Source organism: Nannospalax galili, unplaced genomic scaffold (assembly GCF_000622305.1).
Source record: "Nannospalax galili isolate Female #2095 unplaced genomic scaffold, S.galili_v1.0 scaffold566, whole genome shotgun sequence".
In the NCBI taxonomy this organism is placed as follows: Eukaryota; Metazoa; Chordata; class Mammalia; order Rodentia; family Spalacidae; genus Nannospalax; species Nannospalax galili.
The window spans coordinates 72,652-92,551 of NW_008355811.1; the positions used below are offsets into that span (position 1 = coordinate 72,652).

The 19,900-nt window shown below is 42.1% G+C and overlaps 1 protein-coding gene across 3 annotated transcripts in view; it reads left to right on the forward strand.

The window, feature by feature from the left end:
• The window catches only part of Ankle2 (ankyrin repeat and LEM domain containing 2), a 31,993-nt gene that overhangs the window by 6,249 nt on the left and 5,844 nt on the right, over positions 1–19,900 (forward strand). For 2 of the 3 annotated variants that reach the window (XR_001872926.2, XM_008853721.3), the window contains exons 2-10: positions 807–1,280; positions 3,342–3,548; positions 4,610–4,803; positions 5,552–5,740; positions 8,775–8,897; positions 11,059–11,125; positions 15,882–16,054; positions 17,348–17,454; positions 18,224–18,414. Coding sequence is in view for 2 of the 3 variants with exons in the window: in XM_008853721.3 (XP_008851943.1) it covers positions 807–1,280; positions 3,342–3,548; positions 4,610–4,803; positions 5,552–5,740; positions 8,775–8,897; positions 11,059–11,125; positions 15,882–16,054; positions 17,348–17,454; positions 18,224–18,414 (1,725 nt within the window). In the remaining variant the exon portion in view is untranslated. The remainder of the gene's footprint in view (positions 1–806; positions 1,281–3,341; positions 3,549–4,609; positions 4,804–5,551; positions 5,741–8,774; positions 8,898–11,058; positions 11,126–15,881; positions 16,055–17,347; positions 17,455–18,223; positions 18,415–19,900) is intronic. The other variant, XM_029556451.1, reaches the window with a different exon arrangement.

Sequence of the window (19,900 nt, forward strand, 5' to 3'; positions counted from 1 at the left end):
AAAGGTAAAGGAATTCTGCATATCATTGGCTAGATTCTCTGAGTTTTCTGTGCTACATATGTCACAACAGGTGTGACAAGGAACAGTAATGGAACATTACTGTCTAATTTGCAGCCCTAACTAAATTTCTCATCTCTCTATCAGTCTATCCATCTTCCTATGTAAGACTGCTAAGGTTGTACAAATCTTTCATTTCCAAAGCAGAATTGCCGAGTGTATTCCAGCCCAAGGATTGGTAAACTGTGGCACTCATCTGTCTTATGAGTAAAGGCTCACCATGGCCTCTTTAAGTGTCAGAGGTGATTACGCTGTAGTGTAGGAGAGACTTCATTAAAAAAAAATATTTAACAGACTTTCCAGTATATAGTTAACTGTTTCTGAAAGATTAATAAGCATGTGTTCTTTAAGATACTAGTTGCTATAGCTTGACATGTATGGATGATTTAGCATTGTCAGATCTAGTGGTACAGAATTTATGTGCAGTGTTTTATATACTTCTCATTATGACTTAAAAGTAGATCTATTATTATGTCCATTTTGTTGGTGAGGAAACTGAGGCTCAGTGTTTGAATAACTTGCCCATGGTCACAGTTAGTGATATATGAAGTTCTGTTTGTTTAGTTGCAGGGAATAAATCTTCAACAACTATCCAAAGTTTAAAAAGTAGCTTTAGAGTAACAACATGGATTATATGAATGTAGATAAGACGGGAACCTTTGGGAAACTAAGTACACACCTTAAGCATGTGTTTGACTACTGAGTTACACTCCTGTGGCCCAAGTTCATTTTTGCTTTCTTGGATCTAGGTAAAGTGACAATGGATGCTATATTGGCACGATTGAAACTCCTGAATCCAGATGACCTTAGAGAAGAAATTATGAAAGCTGGATTGAAATGTGGACCTATTACATCAACCACAAGGTTTATTTTTGAGAAGAAATTGGCTCAGGCTTTACTAGAGCAAGGTGGCTCGCTGACTTCCTCTCTTCCCGACCACAGTGAGGCAACTGCCAAGGCATTCATCCAGGGTACCCCAAGGACTCCCACATCTGTGGGAGGGAACTCAACTCAGCAGGCCAATTTTTCTGAAGATAGAGATTTTGGTTATAGTGTGGGCTTAAACCCTCCAGAAGAGGAAGCTGTAACATCCAGGGACCACCTGGTGCCCTTCAATACCTCTACTGGAATTGACAACCACAAGGCTGAAGTGACAGCTGCTAAGGAGCCACTTCTGTACTATGGAGTGTGTCCAGTATATGAGGATGGTTCTGTGAGAAATGGTAATGTGTTGCCTAGTGTCTCCTCACACAGACTAGGAAGCTGTAAGCTCATCACTCAAGATTAATGTCATTGTTCACATTTGTTACTCTCTTGAATTTTTAGTAAATTTAAGGAATAATTTTTTAAGGTTTTATTTTTATTTTGTGTGTATGAGTATTTGGCCCGCATGTATATATGCTGGCCTGGTGCCTGTGGAGGTCAGAAGAGGGCCCCTGGAACTGGAGTTAAGGACTAGTGTTATCTGCTAGGTGGGTGCTGGGAACCAAACCTCTCCAAGAGCAACCAGTGCTTTTAACTACTGAACCATCACTCTAGCCCCAAGGAATACCTTTTAAAAATTTCAAGGAGGGCCTGGAGAGATGGCTCAGTGGTTAAGAATACTGGTTGTTCTTGCACAAGACCTGGGTTCGAATCCCAGCACCCACATGGCAGCTAACAACTGTCTGTAACTCCAGTCCCAGGGGATCCGACAGCCTCTTCTGACCTCCGAGGGCATTGCACAACACAGGTGCACTTACCTACATGTGGGCAATACATGCATACACATAAAATAAAAATAATAAATTTTTTTTTAATTGCAAGGAAAACTGGATTTTATCAGATATCTTTGACTTACAAATAATGGTTGGCTGGCTGCCATTTGTTAGCAACTTTGCTGTTTAATTATCTTCCCTCTCCTTTTTTAATTCTTTATAACCCTGAATACCTTTTAGGTTAATGAATGTAGATGACCCAATGAGTACATACATAATTTTCAATCACAAGGAATTGTAATTTGGGGCTGGAGATATAGTTCAGTTGGTAGTGTTTGCCTAGCATACATGAAGTTCTGGGTTCAATCCCCAGCATCACATAAACCTCACTTAGTGGCACATGCTTGTAATCCTGGCCCTTGGGAAGTGGAGGCAGGAGAATTACTGTGAGTTCAAAACCAGCTTGGGATGTACAGGTGAGACCTTGTCTCACAAAAACAAAACAGGTGGTATATACTGTAATCCCAGCACTAGGAAGTGGAGGCAGGAGGATCAGGAGTTCAGGATCATCCTTGGCTATAGTGGGTTTAAGGCCAGCCTGAGTTATATGAAATCCCCCCTCCCCCAAAGAAAAAGAATGAAAGACAGAAAAAATGAATAATTACAGCTTCATTTTATTTTAGTCGGGGTCACACTGCATAGCTCAGGCTGTCCTGGTTCTTGCCTAGGCTATATACAGCTCTTGACTTCTGCCTTTTCCTCCTATTAGGATTATAGGTGTGAGCCATTATACCCAGTCCAAGAATTTTTAAACTTAGTTTTAAATTGTTTTCATTTAAATTTTAGTACATTTAAAATTCATTTTTTAGTATGCTATAGTATCATAGGATATGAAATGAACATACAGGCCTATATAATATATTGCTTATATACACACATATATGATCAAGCTTATTAATTTGATTCTTTTGCCAACCAAGACTCTTTAACATAAATATAGGGGGCTAGAAAGATAGCTCAGCAATTAAGAGGTCTTGATGCTCTTGAAGAAAACTGTTCGGATCCCAGCACTTATATCTGGTGGCTCAAAATTGCCTCTAACTCTAGCTTTAGGGACTCTGGTGCCCTTTTCTGGCCTCTGTTGGTACCCGCCCCCCATGTGCACATATATTTATAGACATACAAGTAAAACCTTTTTTAATCTTTTTTAAAAATGTTTTTTAAAAACAATCAAAAAATCTGAACTGTGGGGCTCTGGAGAGATGACTCAGTGGTTGAGAGCACTGGCTGCTCTTGCAGAGGACCACAGTTCAGTTCCCAGCACCCACATAGCAGCAAACAATGGTCTGTAACTCCCAGTTCCAGGGGATCTGATACCCTCTTCTGGTCTGTGCTGGCATTGTATGTATGTGATACACTTTCATGCATATAAAATTTAAAAATTTTAAAACAATCTGTACTGTGAACATGAGCATGGAGCCAGGGGACTTGTTAACAAATAAGTTAAACATGACTTTAACCCTAGGTACAATTAAGTGACAGGGGCTCCACTTACTAATCTAATTTTCCTGTTACTTTCACACTCAGAAAGGATCCATGTTTATGAAGATAAAAAGGAAGCATTGCAAGCTGTCAAAATGATCAAAGGGTCCCGGTTTAAAGCTTTTCCAACAAGAGAAGATGCTGAGAAATTTGCTAGAGGAATTTGTGATTATTTCCCTTCTCCCAACAAAACTATGTTACCACTGTCTCCTGTGAAGGCAGCACCACTCTTTGGCAGTGGTGGGTTGAGAGGTAAGCCATGTCGTACTTCTTGTCTTGACATTACTGTCAGTTACCCCCAAGTATTCTTTATGTTTCCTGATGTACAGCGACTCAGTTTTTCCATCTGTGAGAGAAGTCTGGTTCATGAGGGGAAGTGGAACACTGAGGTGCCCTACAGTGGAACAAAGGGAAATAGACTAGGGGCTAGCCTAGAGAGGTTTGGAGATACAAGGCTGGGGCCTGGGGCTGAATGGGCCCTGAAGCTAATCAGCTACGACTTAGTGCATAGTCCACAGTGAAGCAGCAAAGGGAGCACCATGTCCCTTCTGTCCCCTTGTTGCTCTACCTGCTGCTTTTTGAGTGTGGGATTTTGATGCAGCTATCTACATTCCCACCTACATTTGACTTGTAGGATCTGCAAGAGTCGGCCTCCCCTGTGGGAGCCAGAAATCTAACCATACCCTCTGCCTAACTCAGAGCTAGAGGACTGTTTCGAGAGATTTGGCCCTGGTTCATGTTCCTTCTCCCACATTTGTCTGAGCTGAACAGCTCACCTCCATTTGAGGGCCTGTCTGCTTCCCTCCCTTGTTCCCATACTCAGCCTTTTATGGTTTCTCTCAGTTTGGAAAAGTGCCCCGAGGGACTCAGTTTAAGATGCTCATAGGTTTTATTCATAAACTCACAGAAGCTGTATGTGGACTACTTTTTCTTTAATATTGGAATGTTGGAGCTCACCTACAATCCTTGTTCACCTATAAAATTGACTTTTTTTGTGTGACAAGGTCTCATTATGTAGTCCAGGCTAGCCTTGAAGTTATGATCCTCCTGTTTCGACCTCTTGAGTACTGGGATTATATACATGCTTCACCACACTTCTTGATTTGTCTGTCAGAGTACATTAAATGTACTTGCCAGCACTGCCTTGGAACTGTCACTTCAGGCTAGTGTGTGTGGGCTTTCTGCTATTACCATTTCTTACCAATCACTCCCAGGGGTTGCTGACCCTCAGTGGGAAGGCTTTAACATAACACAGAATAAGAAAAAAAAGTTTATGAGATTAAATATTCTTTAATTCTGTTTCTTGATGGCAGATGGTTCATGCCTGTCTGAATCAGAAACAGTAAACAAAGAACGAGCAAACAGTTATAAAAACCCACGTACACAGGACCTCACTGCCAAGCTGCGGAAAGCTGTTGAGAAAGGGGAAGAAGATACCTTTTCTGAACTTATCTGGAGTAACCCCCGGTATCTAATTGGTTCTGGGGACAATCCAACCATTGTGCAAGTAAGTCTGCCTTTAATAGCTTGTGGTCACTGTACTCCTGACCAATGATAATGTTTTAAGAAGCTCAGCATGTGGTCTTTTTTAAAAATTTTATTTTATGGGGCTGGAGAGATGGCCCAGCAGTTAAGAACACTGGTTTTTCTTGCAGAAGTAACCCCCGGTATCTAATTGGTTCTGGGGACAATCCAACCATTGTGCAAGTAAGTCTGCCTTTAATAGCTTGTGGTCACTGTACTCCTGACCAATGATAATGTTTTAAGAAGCTCAGCATGTGGTCTTTTTTAAAAATTTTATTTTATGGGGCTGGAGAGATGGCCCAGCAGTTAAGAACACTGGTTTTTCTTGCAGAAGACCCGGAAAATTTTATTTTATGTGTGTGTTTTGCCTGCATGTATTATAAGTGTAAAATATGTAAAAAACTGTTGCTGGGCGTGGTAGCGCACACCTTTAATCGTAGCACTTGGGAGGCAGAGGCAGGCGGATCTTTGTGTTCAAGGCCAGCCTAGTCTACATAGTGAGTTCTAGGACAGCTGAGGCTACAGGGAGACCCTGTCTCAAAAAGACCGAAAAAAAAAAAAAATGTCTACTGAGGCCAGAAGAAGGTCTCGGTTCCCTTGGAACTGTAGTTATGGATGGTTGTTAGCCACCATGTGGATACTGGGAACTGAACTCAGGTCCTCTGCAAGAGCAACAAATGCTCTTAACTGCTGAGCCATCTCTCCAGCTCCCACATGTGGTCTTCTTTCAGGAAGGATGTAGGTACAATGTCATGCATGTTGCTGCCAAAGAGAATCAGGCTTCTATATGCCAGCTGACTTTAGAGACTCTGGAGAACCCTGAGTTTATGCGTCTCATGTACCCAGATGATAACATGGACATGCTGCAGAAGCGCATCCTCTACATTGTCGACCTATATCTGAACACTCCTGACAAAGGGGTAAGTAAGCATTCATATTCAATTTGTCTGCTGAAGATTTGGATTTGATATGTGGGGGTATTTCTTGTTTTTTCTATGCTCTATCTGAGTGCAAAGCTTGTAAATTAGGAAGAGAACACTCACTGACTCAGAGAGATACATGTGGCTGGGCATGTAACACAGTGGAGTACCTATTTATAGTCCTGAAGCCCTAAGTTTAATCCCCAGCACCATTGAAAATATGGTGATGCATGCCATAATCCCAGCATTTGGGAGAGGGAGGCAAGAAGATAAGTCAAGGTCATCCTTAACTATACAGTGACTTTGAGGCCAACCTGAACTATAAGAGACTTTACCTTGTCTCAAAAAAAGGACGCTGCAGTAGGGGCTGGAGAGATGGATCAGCTGTTAAGAGCACTGGCTGCTCTTGGAGAAGACCCAGGTTCAGTTCCCGGCACCCACATGGCAACTAACAACCATCTGTAACTCCAGTTCCAGGGGATCCGATGCCCTCTTCTGATTTCTGTAGGCATTGCATGACATGGGTGCTCTTACATACATTCAGGCAAAATACTCATACCCATAAAATAAAAATAATAAAAATTAGAACAAATTTGTGGTTATGAAAATAAGACAACTCATAGAAGAGGTCCTTTGGCTGCTGTCAGACCTGTGATCAGAATGTAGCTGGACAGAGTACTCCAGGAGGTGCCCAGGGCTTTGTCAAGGTGTGGACTGGGCTGTGATGAGAGCATAAGAAAATGCCAAAAAGCAACAAAAAGGAGAATGTAGGTTTCAGTACCTTTTATTCTAGTGTGCTGTTACATCTTTCTTTTTTTTTAATCTTATTTATATGAGTATATTGCCTGCATGTATGTAAGTGCATCCATGTGGTACATTGCCAGCAGAGGTCAGAAGAGGGTGTCAGGACCCCTGGAACTGGAGTTACAGACGGTTGTTAGCCACCATGTGGGTGCTGGGAACTGAACTTGGGTCCTCTCCAAGAACAGCCAATATTCTTACCAGCTGAGCCATCTCTCTAGCCCCATGTATATTTTATCTATATTCTCATTGAGCATTACATTAAGAGTATTTCCTGTGGGAGTAAAATTTCCAGGCTGTAGATTTAACTGTTAGTGCAAGGCCCCATTTGATCCCTAACACCACAAGGAAAAAAAAGTTGGGCTGGTAAGATGGTTCAGGGAATAGAGGTGCTTGTACCCACAGGCTTGACAACCTGTTTGATTTCCAAGACCCATGTGGTAGGAGAAACCCAGATTCTATAATTTGTCCTCTGAGCTCCACACATGTACCACGGTATGTGTGCGCTAGCATGCTCGTGCACACACATACACAGACACACACACACACACATGCATACCAAAAGGACGTTTTCTTTAATGTATGAGTGTTAGGCCTACATGTGTGTAAGTGCACTCGTGTTGTGCAGTGCCTGCAAAGGACAGAAGAGGGTGTTGGCTCTCCTGGAACTGGAGTTCCAGATGGTTAGCCACCATGTGGATGTGGGTACTGGGAACTGAACCTGGGTCTTCTGCAAGAACAACCAGTGCTCTTAACCACTGACACTTATCTCTAGCCCCTAGACTTTTTTTTTTTTTTGAGACAGGAATTTTTTTATGAAGGAAAATTCAGTAGAAGTTAGAACCAAGAACTAAACTCTCAGGAATCTTAGAGTTTAGGAAATTGTTGGAGAGAGGAAAAGAAAGCACTGGGGAGCCTGAAGGAGGAAGAGTGAGACCCTGTTTCAAAATGAAAGGAAGGAAGGGAGGACAACAGGGAAGGAGGGAGGAAATTAATGATAACTTAAAGGTAAATTGTAAAGTTGTAGAGAGAAATCAATAGTCAAATTTCTCCCACTATACTCTCAAATACACTTCTGGAATTAGAATTTTGTACAGACTCCAGTTGGGTGTTCCTCCAGTTCAGTTCTGATGGTATCAAGTGAGATTCTACAGACTTAGGAGTTGGTCACAGAATATTGGCCCCCATCTCATTTACCAGCCACAAACCCAGTTTGTCCTTCTTAAACTTTGACTTCCCAAGTGTTGGACTTACAGGCAGCAATATCCATGATGCCCAGCTCACTTACTTTTAAAGTATTGGTCACATGACTGTATATTGGGTTCTGAATTATTAAAGTGACTGGCCTTCGATTTTAAGTGCTTCATTGGACCTGGGCTCTTAACACCACATAAGCAGTGACAGTAGAGTGCCAGGCTCAGGACCCTGCACATAGTGAGTATATGTTAGTGTTCCAAATACTTTTGCCAACTATAAAAGCAGTGTCTTTTTTGTTTCTGGGCTTTTTTTCTTCTAGGGAGATTAGTTTTTTCAGGCAGGGAGTTCTTGCTGACCTCAGGCTTACTACATACCTAGGAATGATCTTGAACTGCTGATCTGTCTGCCTTAACTTCCCAAGGAGCTTGTACCAAGACACCCACCTCTGAGATTTTTTGTTGTTGTTGTTGTTGTTAAATTGTTTTAAACCAGACATGGTGGTGCACACCTTTAATCCCAGTACCAGGAGGCAGAGGCTGGTAGATTGTGAGTTGGGGGCCAGCCTGGCCGATATAGTAAGTTCCAGGCCAGTCAGTGCTACATAGTGAAACCCTGTCTCAAAAAAACAAAACAAAACAAAAAACAAACTAGTTTTATTGCTGGGTATGGTGCCTCATACCTTCACACACCTTGACTTCCAGTACTCCAAATGCAGAGAGGCAGGCAGATATCTCTGAGTTAGAGGCTGGCCTTGTCTGCATAGTGAGTTCTGGGCCAGGCAGGGATAAATAGTGAGATCCTGACTGGGGAGGAGTAGCATGTGCATGCAGGGGTGGAGGCCACAGGACAACTTAGGGGAGTCAGTTCTCTGTTTCTACCAATTGAACTCAGCTTGTCAGGCCTGGGGGCAGGTGGCTTTAACCTACTGAGCTATCTCTGGCCTGGCTTTTTTGTTTTTAAATGAATACATATTTTTACTATAGAGCATCTATGTTAATAGGTTGAGTAAGCAATTGTGCTTCTATACCTTTTTCAGGGCTATGATACACCATTGCATTTTGCATGTAAATTTGGGAATGTGGATGTGGTCAATGTGCTTTCTTCACACCCTTTGATTGTGAAAAACCCAAGGAATAAATATGGTAAAACACCCAAAGATGTAAGTATCTTTGAAAATGCAATTACTGTCTATTGTTAGAAAGGAAAATACATAAATTTGTATTCTGTTATTCTAACTACAGTGAAATCACAAGTAACTGAGTTGTGTTTGTCTTGTGGGCCCATTTAGATTGCTAACTGCTGAGCATGATATATTCCACGAAGGCAGTGTATCTGTAGAACAATGAGGGATAAGCTAACCTAGTCTTGCTGGTTTATTTTTCTGAAACTGGCAGTTAGTTGTGAGCAACTCATTCTTGCCATGTTCTTTCTAAACACATTAGCCAACCAACTTCAAAGAGAATGCAGGAGGTAGTGATGGTGGTGATGGTGATGGTGATGATAATAGAGATGGGTGATGGTGATGGTCAGGATGGTAATGAAGAGTGGTGAAGGTGGTAGTGATGATGGATTATAATGCTGAAAATAATGCTGAAAGCAGCTGATAGGTATGTTCAGTTCATTGCGTACAAAATAGTCATCTGGCCTTCACACATATTCTCACATGTTCCATTCAAGCCTAGTGAAGCAGGCCTTTTTGTGATCTTTAGCAGTTGAATAAAATGTGCTGTAGTGCATCCTGTACCTGTGACATAGAAGAGAGACTTGGATCTAGTAAGAACTGAAGTGCTAGTTTGAGGACCAGGCACTGTATTGCTGCTAGGTGACCTAGACCTACCACTCTTAGAAATAAAGCCTGAAGCTGGGTGTGGTGGTGCACACCTTTAGTCTCAGCTCTCGGGAGGTAGAGGCAGGTGGATCTCTGTGAGTTTGAGGCCAGCCTGGTCTACATAGTGAGTTCGGGTCAGCTGGAGACCCCGTCTCGAAAATACAAAAAAAAAAAAAAAAGCCTAAAGACTTTTTCTCATGGGTGTGCTTCCCTTTGCTGTTATTACATTACTAATACTCAGTCTCTATAGTAAGCTGATAGAATTCATGTTTTGAAAAGAATAAGGGCTAAGTTAGCAGAACACTTCCCTGGCATGTACAAGATCCCAGTATTGCCTGGCCCCCCTCCCAAAAAAAAGAGGAAAAGGAATTAAAATTCATCAGAAACTTTAACAACCAAGAAATACACTTTTGTCTATATTTTTTCAACTTTTATGAATTTTTTTTGGTAACCAGCCTAAAACTGATGACTGTGTGTGTGTGTGTGTGTGTGTGTGTGTGTGTGTGTGTGTGTGATGCTAGGAACAGTACCTAGGGTCTCAAACATGCTAGGTCAGTCTTCTACCACAGAGCCCACAATTTGAGTTTCTTTCATGAGGTAGTAATATATGGTTTCCTTTTTTCTTATTTGAAGGTTACTGCTTTTCTCTTGTTTCTAACAAAATTATTTATTACTACTTAAATTACCCGAGGGCTCAGAAAATTGATTCCAGAATTTGCAAAAATAGACATTTGTGTTATGTATGAGTTAGTAGCTCTACTTCAACTCAGCTACATAACAGCAAAAATTTATGTATGAGCCGGACGTGGTGGTACACGCCTGCAGTCCCAGCACTCTGGAGGCAGAGGCAGGCAGATCTCTGTGAGTTCAAGGCCAGCCTGGTCTACATAATGAGTTCCAGGCCAGCTGGGGCTACAGGGAGATCCTGTTTCAAAAAAACCAAAAAAAAAAAAAAAAAAATTTATGTGTGGAGAATAGACTTTAGACTCTCACTCAGTGAAACTCCTTCTGTCAGCGTGTTCATGTATTCATTTTTGATGGGTCTCCAGGTAGCTCCAGCTGGCCTGGAACTCACTATGTAGACCAGGCTGGCCTCTATCTCACAAAGATATCCTGCTTCTGGGATTAAAAATGTGTGCCATCATGCCCAGCTCAATAGTGTACTTTTAAGCTTCTTTTCCTTGCAGAAAATAGGAAACTATAGAGTTACCTGAAGGGAAAAAATAAAATTGTCTGTATTCCTAGGTTCTGTTTTCTTGTTCTCTCCCATTGAGCTTTCAGAACAGGCTGTGCTTTTGAGCACATAGTTTCTGAGTATGAGCTTTGGGCTTTAGACTTTAAAAAGATTGATTTTTAGATCTGATGGTATAGGCAGATCTGTGAGACTTTGAAAAAAAAAAAGAAAAGGAAAAAAGGAATTGGTTTTATTGATAGGAAATGTTGCAATACAGTAAAATTTAGGGTGTTTACTTAGTCTGTTTTGTTTGAATAGGTCATTTGTGAAAGAAGTAACAACAAATCTGTGGAACTGAAAGAAAGGATTAGAGAATACTTAATGGGTGAGTTGGGGACTTAGTGCCCTTTGCAAGAGGAACTAAGATGAGAGTCTGAGTAGGCCTCACTTTCTGGGGCAGTACACTGTGGGTTTGTTTGCTTTCCTGCGTTCTGAAGAAAATGGTGCTATGAATGGCCCTCAGAGCCTCTTGAGATCATCCATTGTTTACTTTCCTGAGTGCTACCAGCTCCTTGGCCACTTCTGTTTTTATATAGTCCCTTCTTGCTCTCATTTGAGGCTCTCACTTGAGTTTTGCTGAGGAACCTTACCCCATCTCTGCATAGCAGTTTTTCTAATTGTTTCCTTCAAGGGAAGGATGTAGTACAGAACTTGTGTAGTTAGTTTGTTGGGCTTTTGTTTTTGGTTTGTTTCTGAGAGGGTCTGTTTCAGGGTCTGCCTCCTTCTTCTGCCTCTCTGGGGCTGCCCAGTTCTGCTCAGCCTTTCAGGACTAGGACCCTGTGAGGACCATCTTCCTGCTGAGTCTGTGGAGATGCTATTGTATCTCTCTATCTCTCTCTCTCCCCCTCCTTCTCCCTCTCTCCCTCCCCCTCTCTCTCCCCCTCTCCTCTCTCTCATTTTGAGACAGGGTCTCACTATGCTTGGTGCTTTCTTGTTTTTTAAAATGGGGTTTCGGGGCTGGAGAGATGGCTCAGCAGTTAAGAGCACTGACCGCTCTTGCAGAGGACTCGGGTTCAATTCCCAGCACCAACATGGCAGCTATGAACTGTCCTTAACTCCAGTTCCAGGGGAATCCGAAGCCCTCTTCTGACCTCTGTGGCATTGCACAACACGGGTGCACTCACATACATGCAGGCAATACACTCATACACATAAAATAAAAATAATAATTTTTTTTTTTTTAATGGGGTTTCACGTTTCCAGGTTGCTGTCATATTCAGGGGCTCAAGCCTCATCCTCCTGAGTAGGTTGGGACCACAGGCACGTACCTCCAACCTCTCTACACCCTGCCGTCTGCTTTCTGAGGCTTTCCTCTTCTGGTCAGGAGCTCCCAGATGTGGCATCTGTTCCTGGTTTGTAGGCTTCAGCTATGGGAGACAGCTGGTTTCAGAAGGGGCTGTTCCACTGTGTTGTTTTCAGTGAGTCTTAGAAGATACAGAAGTACTATTCTTTCCATCTCTAGCCAAAATCTGTTGGTTCTGCTCACTGAGTGAAATGCAAGCTCTCTAACCTCTGTGTTTTGCTTTCTTTTCCTGATTGTGGGCCAACAGCCATGTCTCTGGATGCTTTTATTAGATCAGAGTCCATGTAGCCTGTGTAGCCTGAGTGTTTTATTTTTGTAGAAACAGGTTCTAACCCTCATCTAAAAGTATCTGGACTTCTAATTGTCCTCTGATCTTCCAGTCTTTCTTGCATGTGCACCCATGGATCCCAGAATGTGGTGGTGGTAAAAGAGCCATTTAGCGTTTGTTAGAAGCCCCAGCTGTGTTATAGCACACAATTAAACTTTATTTTCACCTTTGGGGAATTTCAGGCCAAACTACAAGAAATACCTTAAAATGTCATCAATGTATGGGGCTGGAGTGATGGTTCATTGTTTAAGAGCACTAGCTGCTCTTACAGAGGACATAGGTTCAGTTCCTAGCACCCATATGGCAGCTAACAACCTTCTATAACTCCAGTTCCAGGGCATCTGACAACCTCTTCTGGCCTCCATGGGCACTGTATGACACGGGTACACTTATATACATGTAGACAAAACACTCAAACACCCAGGATTTAAAAATAAAATGTATTTAGTGTAACACCTGGGTGAGAAGTAGCTCTTCCATCTGATAAGACCTTTCCTATTTATGATCATGAAACTTGATCACTGCTCAGATCTGGTCACCTAGCTGTTTTTCTGAGGAGAGTATGGCACTTCTATTTCTGTATTTCTTTTTCTGGCCAAGTCTTTTGGAATCCTACACACCTCTGGTTCCTGCTGGGGGTCATGTATGAAGCCCAGGCAAGAGCTTCAGTGATCATCCTGTAATCTCTTTCACATTCTAGGCTTTCACATCGGGGAGCATGCTGCAAGACTGGCCACATTGCTGCATGCTGTCCCATAGAACATGAGACCCACACTTCCATAAATACAGGAAAGGAACCCACAGTATTTTAAGGAGAGGAATAGGATTTTAAAAAACAGACCAAAATAAAAGACCCAGATGCAATCCAGGGTGTTTTATTTTTGTGTGTGTGTTTTTTTTGTTTGTTTGTTTTTTGTTTTTGTTTTTCAGTCCCAGCTGACCTGGCACTGCCTCCATAAACTGGGCTGGCCTGGATCTCACAGAGATTGGCCTGCCTCTGCCTCAGGAGTGCTGGGATTAAAGGCGTGCATGACTACACCCAGCATGAATCCAGTTTTATAGATGCTTTTTCTGTTGTCTTCCCCCTTCCTCACAAAGTGCTGGGAATTGAACTCAGGGCTTCAGGCATGCTAGACACCTCTACCACTGAGCTACCCCACAGCCCTTTACAAACAACTCTTTTCTTTCTTTCTTTTTTTTTTAAATTAATTAATTATTTTTTGGTCTGAGACGGTCTCCCAGTAGCCTCAGCTGGCCTGGAACTCACTATGTAGACCAGGCTGGCCTTGAACTCACAGAGAACTGCCTGCCTCTGCCTCCCGAGTGCTGGGATTAAAGGTGTGCACCACCACGCCCGGCTTATTTATTATTTTTATTTTATGTGTATGCGTGTATTGCCTGCATGTAGGTAAGTGCACCCATGTTATGCAATGCCCACGGAGGTCAGAAGAGGCTGTCACATCCCCTAGGACTGGAGTTATGGACAGTAGTTAGCTGCCATGTGGGTGCTGGGATTCGAACCTGGGTCTTCTCCAAGAGCAACCAGTGTTCTTAACAGCTGAGCCATCTCTCCAGCCCCAACATACAGCTCTTAAGATCTAAAGGAATAGTTCAGCAGTAGAGTGTATACTTGGAACATTTGGGTTTATGCAAGCCCTAATAGGTTTCATCCTCAGCATTTAAAAAAAAAAAAAAAAATCCAAAAAACTTAAAGGTCCTGAATATCCCAAAGAAGTAAACAATATTTTATGAGTAGGAGTTTTGTCATATATTTTCCAAAGGTACCCATTATTTCATGTGCCACTAAAAGGGCTTGGAGGTTAGGGTGGGAAACTTGTCCATTACAAAATCTCACAGATATGTAATTTATCACAGTCTTAGACATTGAAATGCTAAATATACTTTTCCCTTTTTTTAAAAAAAAGGTATTTTTTATGTGTATGACTGTTTAGTATGTGTGAATATATGTACATCTTATATGTGCCTGGTGCACACAGAGGACAGAAAACGGTGTCAGATCCCCTGGAATTAGAGTTACAGAAGGTTGTGAGCCTCCACGTGGGTGTTAAGAACCAAACCCAGGTCCCCTGGAAGAGCAGGGAATGCTCTTAGCTGCTGAGCCATCCTTCTAGCCACCCTTTTGGTGACGACACGCTTGAACTTCTGATTCTCTTGCCTTGGCCTCCCAAGTTCTGGGATTACAGGCATAAGCCACCACACCCAGCGCTTAAAACCAAACCCAGGGCATCTTGCATGCTAGGCTAGCAAGAGATGTTAAATGCATATTTTAATGCTGTGGTTTTCAGTATGTCTATGATAATATTTTTCTAAGTAGTAGTATAAGAAAGATATAAAAGCTGTTAGAAAGCCGGGCATGGTGGCACATACCTTTAATCCCAGCACTTGGGAGGCAGAGGCAGGTGGATCTCTGAGTTCGAGGCCAGCCTGGTCTACATAGTGAGTTCTAGGTCAGCTGGGCTAAAGGGAGACCTTGTCTCAAAAAGACAAAAAAAAAAAAAAGCTATTATAAGCAATTGAAATAAAAATTTCCCCAGCAGTTGTGGGCAGCATGCCAGACTTGGTGTTCCAGCGCACTTCTTGTGCTCTTCAACAAGAATGGGAAACTGGGGAAGAGAGGAGAAAAATGTGAACTTTTTTGTGTACTAAGCTCCTTCTTTGTGCTAAGCAGGCTTCTTCCAGATTCGGGGGGGGCGGGGGGGGCGGGGTCTGCTGCTTCTCCATTCCTTTCTCTTTTCTTTCTCTCTTGGATTATTTTTGTTTGTTTTGGTTGTTTGTGTTCAGTGTGTTTCTGGATTGAAATCTGTATTTAATGTATATGAGTTTCTTGCCCACGGGTTTGTAAATGTACCACTTGCATGCCTGGTGCCCAGGGAAGCCAGAAGGAGGGTCTTGAATCCCTTGGAACTATAGTTAAGGATGGGTGTTAGCTGCCATGTGAGTTATGGAAATCAAACCCAGGTCCTCTGGGAGCCATGTCATTAGCCCCATGGGATAGGAATTTGATGGTATGGTTTAGAGGTGGATATAGAGAGATCATGACTAATTTTTTTATATTGATTTGAGGCAAGATGGGATAGGTCTGAATTTTATTGACTTATATGTTTATTTTTAGTTCATCTTTTTGCAAATATTTACTCTCAGCAGCTCATATAGATAGATGTAAGAACTTGAATACCATAAGCATACATCTGCATTAGAAATCTCAAAGCCCTGTAAAGTATATTATCTCTATTATGCAGAGAAGTCTCAAAAAAATACTTTTAGCAGAGGAAGGAAATGAGGTTCACTTAATGGTTCCTGGCACAACCTGGCCCCTAAGCATACATCACTACTTGGTCTCTTCTATCATTGTTTCCTTTGCTGTTGCCCTGACCCTTACTCACACCAGGTGAGTAGGAGCTTGTGGCTGACACCTGCCTCCTCCCTCAGGTCACTACTATGTGCCACTTCTGAGAGCGGAAGACACTTCTTCTCCTGTCATTGGGGGGCTGTGGTCCTCAGATCAGACAACTGAAGTCTCACATGGTGACCTCTGTAGAAACAGCCCAAGAGATCCTGTGTTGACACTGAGAGCCTTTGTGGGACCTCTGAGCCCATCTAAGGTAAGCTGCCAGGGAGAGAAGTTCCCAGAATTGCCATGGCTGTCTCCACATTTTAGTGTTCAGTATGCTCTAGCCTGTTGCTTTGTTTGGTGTTGGAGACCAACTCATATAGAAGCCTAAGGTCATCCTTGTGTGGCACCACCTTTGATTAAATTGTAATGAGGCCTTAGAATGTTCGCTGTGCTGCTAATATGACCAGGGAAGGTATGCTGGAAGCCCAGACCTCCTAGCATAATAGTGTTTCCTCCTGTGTATGTCTCAGGCTTCCCATCCCTTGCTAGTCTTGTCAAGCTATCCATTGTGACTTAGAGAGCTTTTGCTTGCAAATTCAAATTCCAGACAGAGCTTCCTACACTTGCAAGTCCTGCCCCTTCCCCCATGTTCTGAGCTACTGGCATCTACCTGCTTTTCCATGAGACCACAGCCAGTTGGGCTCAACTCACACCTGTAGTGATCAGGAAGTTTGTAATAATAGTGTTGATAGGCTGCAAGTCATACATGTTTGTATCCCAAATTTACAATTGACGGCTTTCTCCAGTGAAATATCTCACATATTAATGTGTGTAATCTATTCTTAAAAACTTTCTAAATAAGCAGTGATAACATTTTTCTTGTATGGCTGAGGCAGGAGAATCAGAATTTGATGACCAGCCTGCACTATATACAGTGAAACCATGTCTCAAAAAGCAACTTTTGCTGGGTGTGGTGGTGCACGCCTTTAATCCCAGCACTCAAGAGGCAGAGGCAGGCAGATCTCTGTGAGTTCAAGGCCAGCCTGGTCTGCACATTGAGTTCTAGGTCAGCTGGGGCTACAGGGAAACCCTGTCTCAAAAAGACAAAAAAAAGAAATTCTCAATAATTTGCAAATATAAAAATACCTCCAAAGGAGCAACATTAAACATCAGACTCCAATAAGAATGATTCACAGGATATTGATGTCAGTTTTCTTGATGTAAGGAAGAATAGGATATGTACCAATGGGGTGACAGGTGGGAAATACCTGTTGTCCTCAGGATAAGGTCTCATACTTGGACTGTCTTGGGCCAGATATGACCCTCTCAGTTCTCCTGTATCACATTTCCTGGGGAGACATAAACAAATATCTACCCAGGAAGTCACACAATCAGCCCAACCCCCCTGAGAATTATATGCAGTCCTGCTGCCTTTTTTGGCCATATGGTGGCTATAGCATTTGTTAAAGGGGCTAAACAGCCATCAGTTCTGTGGTGCTGGTAGTTCTGAGTCTCTGGCGAACTACATGACATAATCTGTCTCAACACTTTTTCTTCCCAGGCAGAAGATTTTCGCAAACTCTGGAAAACTCCACCTCGAGAGAAAGCAGGCTTCTTCCACAGTGTCAGAAAGTCTGACCCAGAACGAGGCATTGAGAGAGTGGGAAGGTACTCACAGGACCGTGCCCCACAGGCTGAGCAATAATGCTTTAAAGTGTGTTTGTGGTTGTGTGTGGACAGATGATGGAAAGTCTAATTATGTAACGGTTCCCAGGACTCCTGGGGGATTTTAGAGCCTTTTCTCAAAGTACGTGCCCAGTTTGAGGTTTACAGTTTGACCCTGCCATAGACATGTAAAGTTTACATACTTGACCAAAATAAGTACATGTATTGGGAAGACTGGGAAGTTACTGTGTAACTTTTTTGCTGTGAAATTTGTATTCTAGGCTAGGGGCTTCTTCCTTGAGTGTCACTCACTCTGTCATACAGTAGCTCCTTAAGGACTTTGAAGGTTCTTGCTATTAGGGAAGCACTAGAAAATGCCCCAAGTTTAGGGTAAAGTAAGAGTGTGCTCAGAATTACTGGCATAGGGCTGGAGAGACGGCCCAGTGGTTAAAAGCACTGGTTGCTCTTGCAGAGGACCTGGATTCAGTTCCCAGTACCCACAGGTGGCTAATAACCTAACAACCATCGGAAACTCCAGTTCCAGGGGATCCAACACCCTTTAGCCTCCATGAGCATTGCATACACAGGTACATTTACATACATGCAGGCAAAACACTCAAACACATAAAATAAAAATAAATAAAATTTTAATTTAAAAAATTACAGGCATTATTTTGGCAATTTAAACACTAAATGCCCATTTTCTGTACAGTCAGTTTTATGGATTTTTTTCTGTCTTCTCAACTGGATAATTGTGTTTTATTTCTTACAGGGAGCTAGCTCATGAGCTGGGGTATCCCTGGGTTGAATACTGGGAATTTCTGGGCTGTTTTGTTGATCTGTCTTCCCAGGAAGGCCTGCAAAGACTAGAAGAATACCTTGTCCTGCAGGAAACAGGCAAAAAGGTTCAACAAGAAATAGGAGAAAATGAAGCCTGCCTTGGAGAAAGAGCCTCAACCTTTGGTAAGCAAATGCAGTCTGAGGTAACTGGGTTTCTCTTTTCTTTTTTAACATCTTTTTACTCTAAAGACAGATTTTTTTTTTTTTTCTCTCCAACTGATGTCAGAAGATGCTTATATAGGTATGTAAAAATTGTGGCATATGCCAGGCATGGTGGTCCACGCCTTTAATCCCAGCACTCGGAGGCAGAGGCAGGCAGATCTCTGTGAGTTCAAGGACAGCCTGGTCTACATAGTGAGTTCCAGGACAGCTGGGGCTACAGGGAGACCCTGTCTCAAAAAGACCAAAAAAAAAAAAAAAAGTGGCATCACAACCAGCACATGTGTGTATATGCAGATATATGAATCATAGAACACCAAGGAAAGGGTTGTATGAAGTAATGGTATATAAAACTAGAGAATCAGAGCATGCAGGATGTGTGTGGACACAGGTATATGAAATCTGAAATTGGTATATGAAAATACAGGATCCTGGCAAGCAGTATTGATGCCCTTGGCTTTGTTTCCTGACCAAAATATAATTTATATTTGAATACATCATGTAATATCAGGAAAAGGACAAGGAAGACAGGCTCCAGAATACTGAGCCATTGGGATGCAGAGTACCTGAGTACAAAAGCAGGTAAATGGAATTATTAGAAAAGGTTAAGCTGGGTACCAAAAACCTCCACAAAGTAGCTTCTAACACTAGCCCCATCTAAGAAGGGAAAATTGGTCTGTGGTGTTGCTTAGTGGTGTAGCACATGCTCACCATGAGCAAAGCCTGGATTCAGTCCCCAGCATGAGGGAAGAAAAGGAAAATAAAGCATTCTTAGTATTATAAGGAAAAAGACAAAAATACCTGCAAAATGAAATGGCAAAGAAAAAGATTCTTCAAAGGAAATAAATACCTTGATCTCACTAGTAATAACAAAAAAGAAAAGGAAAAAAAAAAAAAACAATCATGCTTCTAAAAAGTAGTGCATGAGGCCAGGTATGGTGGCACACACCTTTGTTCCCAGCTTTGGGGAGGCAGAGAGGCAAGTGGATCTCTGTGAGTTCAAGGCCAGCCTGTTCTACATAGCAAGTTTCCAGGCCAGTGAGGGCAACAAAAAAAAACCAAAAAGGGAAGAAAAAAAAAGTAGTGATGATGTAAACAATTATGATATGCAATAGTGCATATAGTTTATGAGAAAAAAACAAGAAAATTAATTTATCTTTAATGTATTTGTGTAATACTAATTTTCCAATATTGGAATGATTATAGCATAACATACTGAAGTTAGACTTCACTTGAAAGTTTTTTTTTTTTTTTTTTTTTTGTTTTTTTTAAAGTCTTACACTTCATTATAATGTGCTTAGCTCTGTGCTCTTGTTTGAGTCCTGTTAGTGTTCTGTGAACACTTTGGTCTATGCATTCCAGTACTCTTCATTACCTGTCGGAGTTATTCTGACTCTTATTTTCTGATTGTTGACATTTACACAGCTCCATGGATCTCTGAATTCTGATT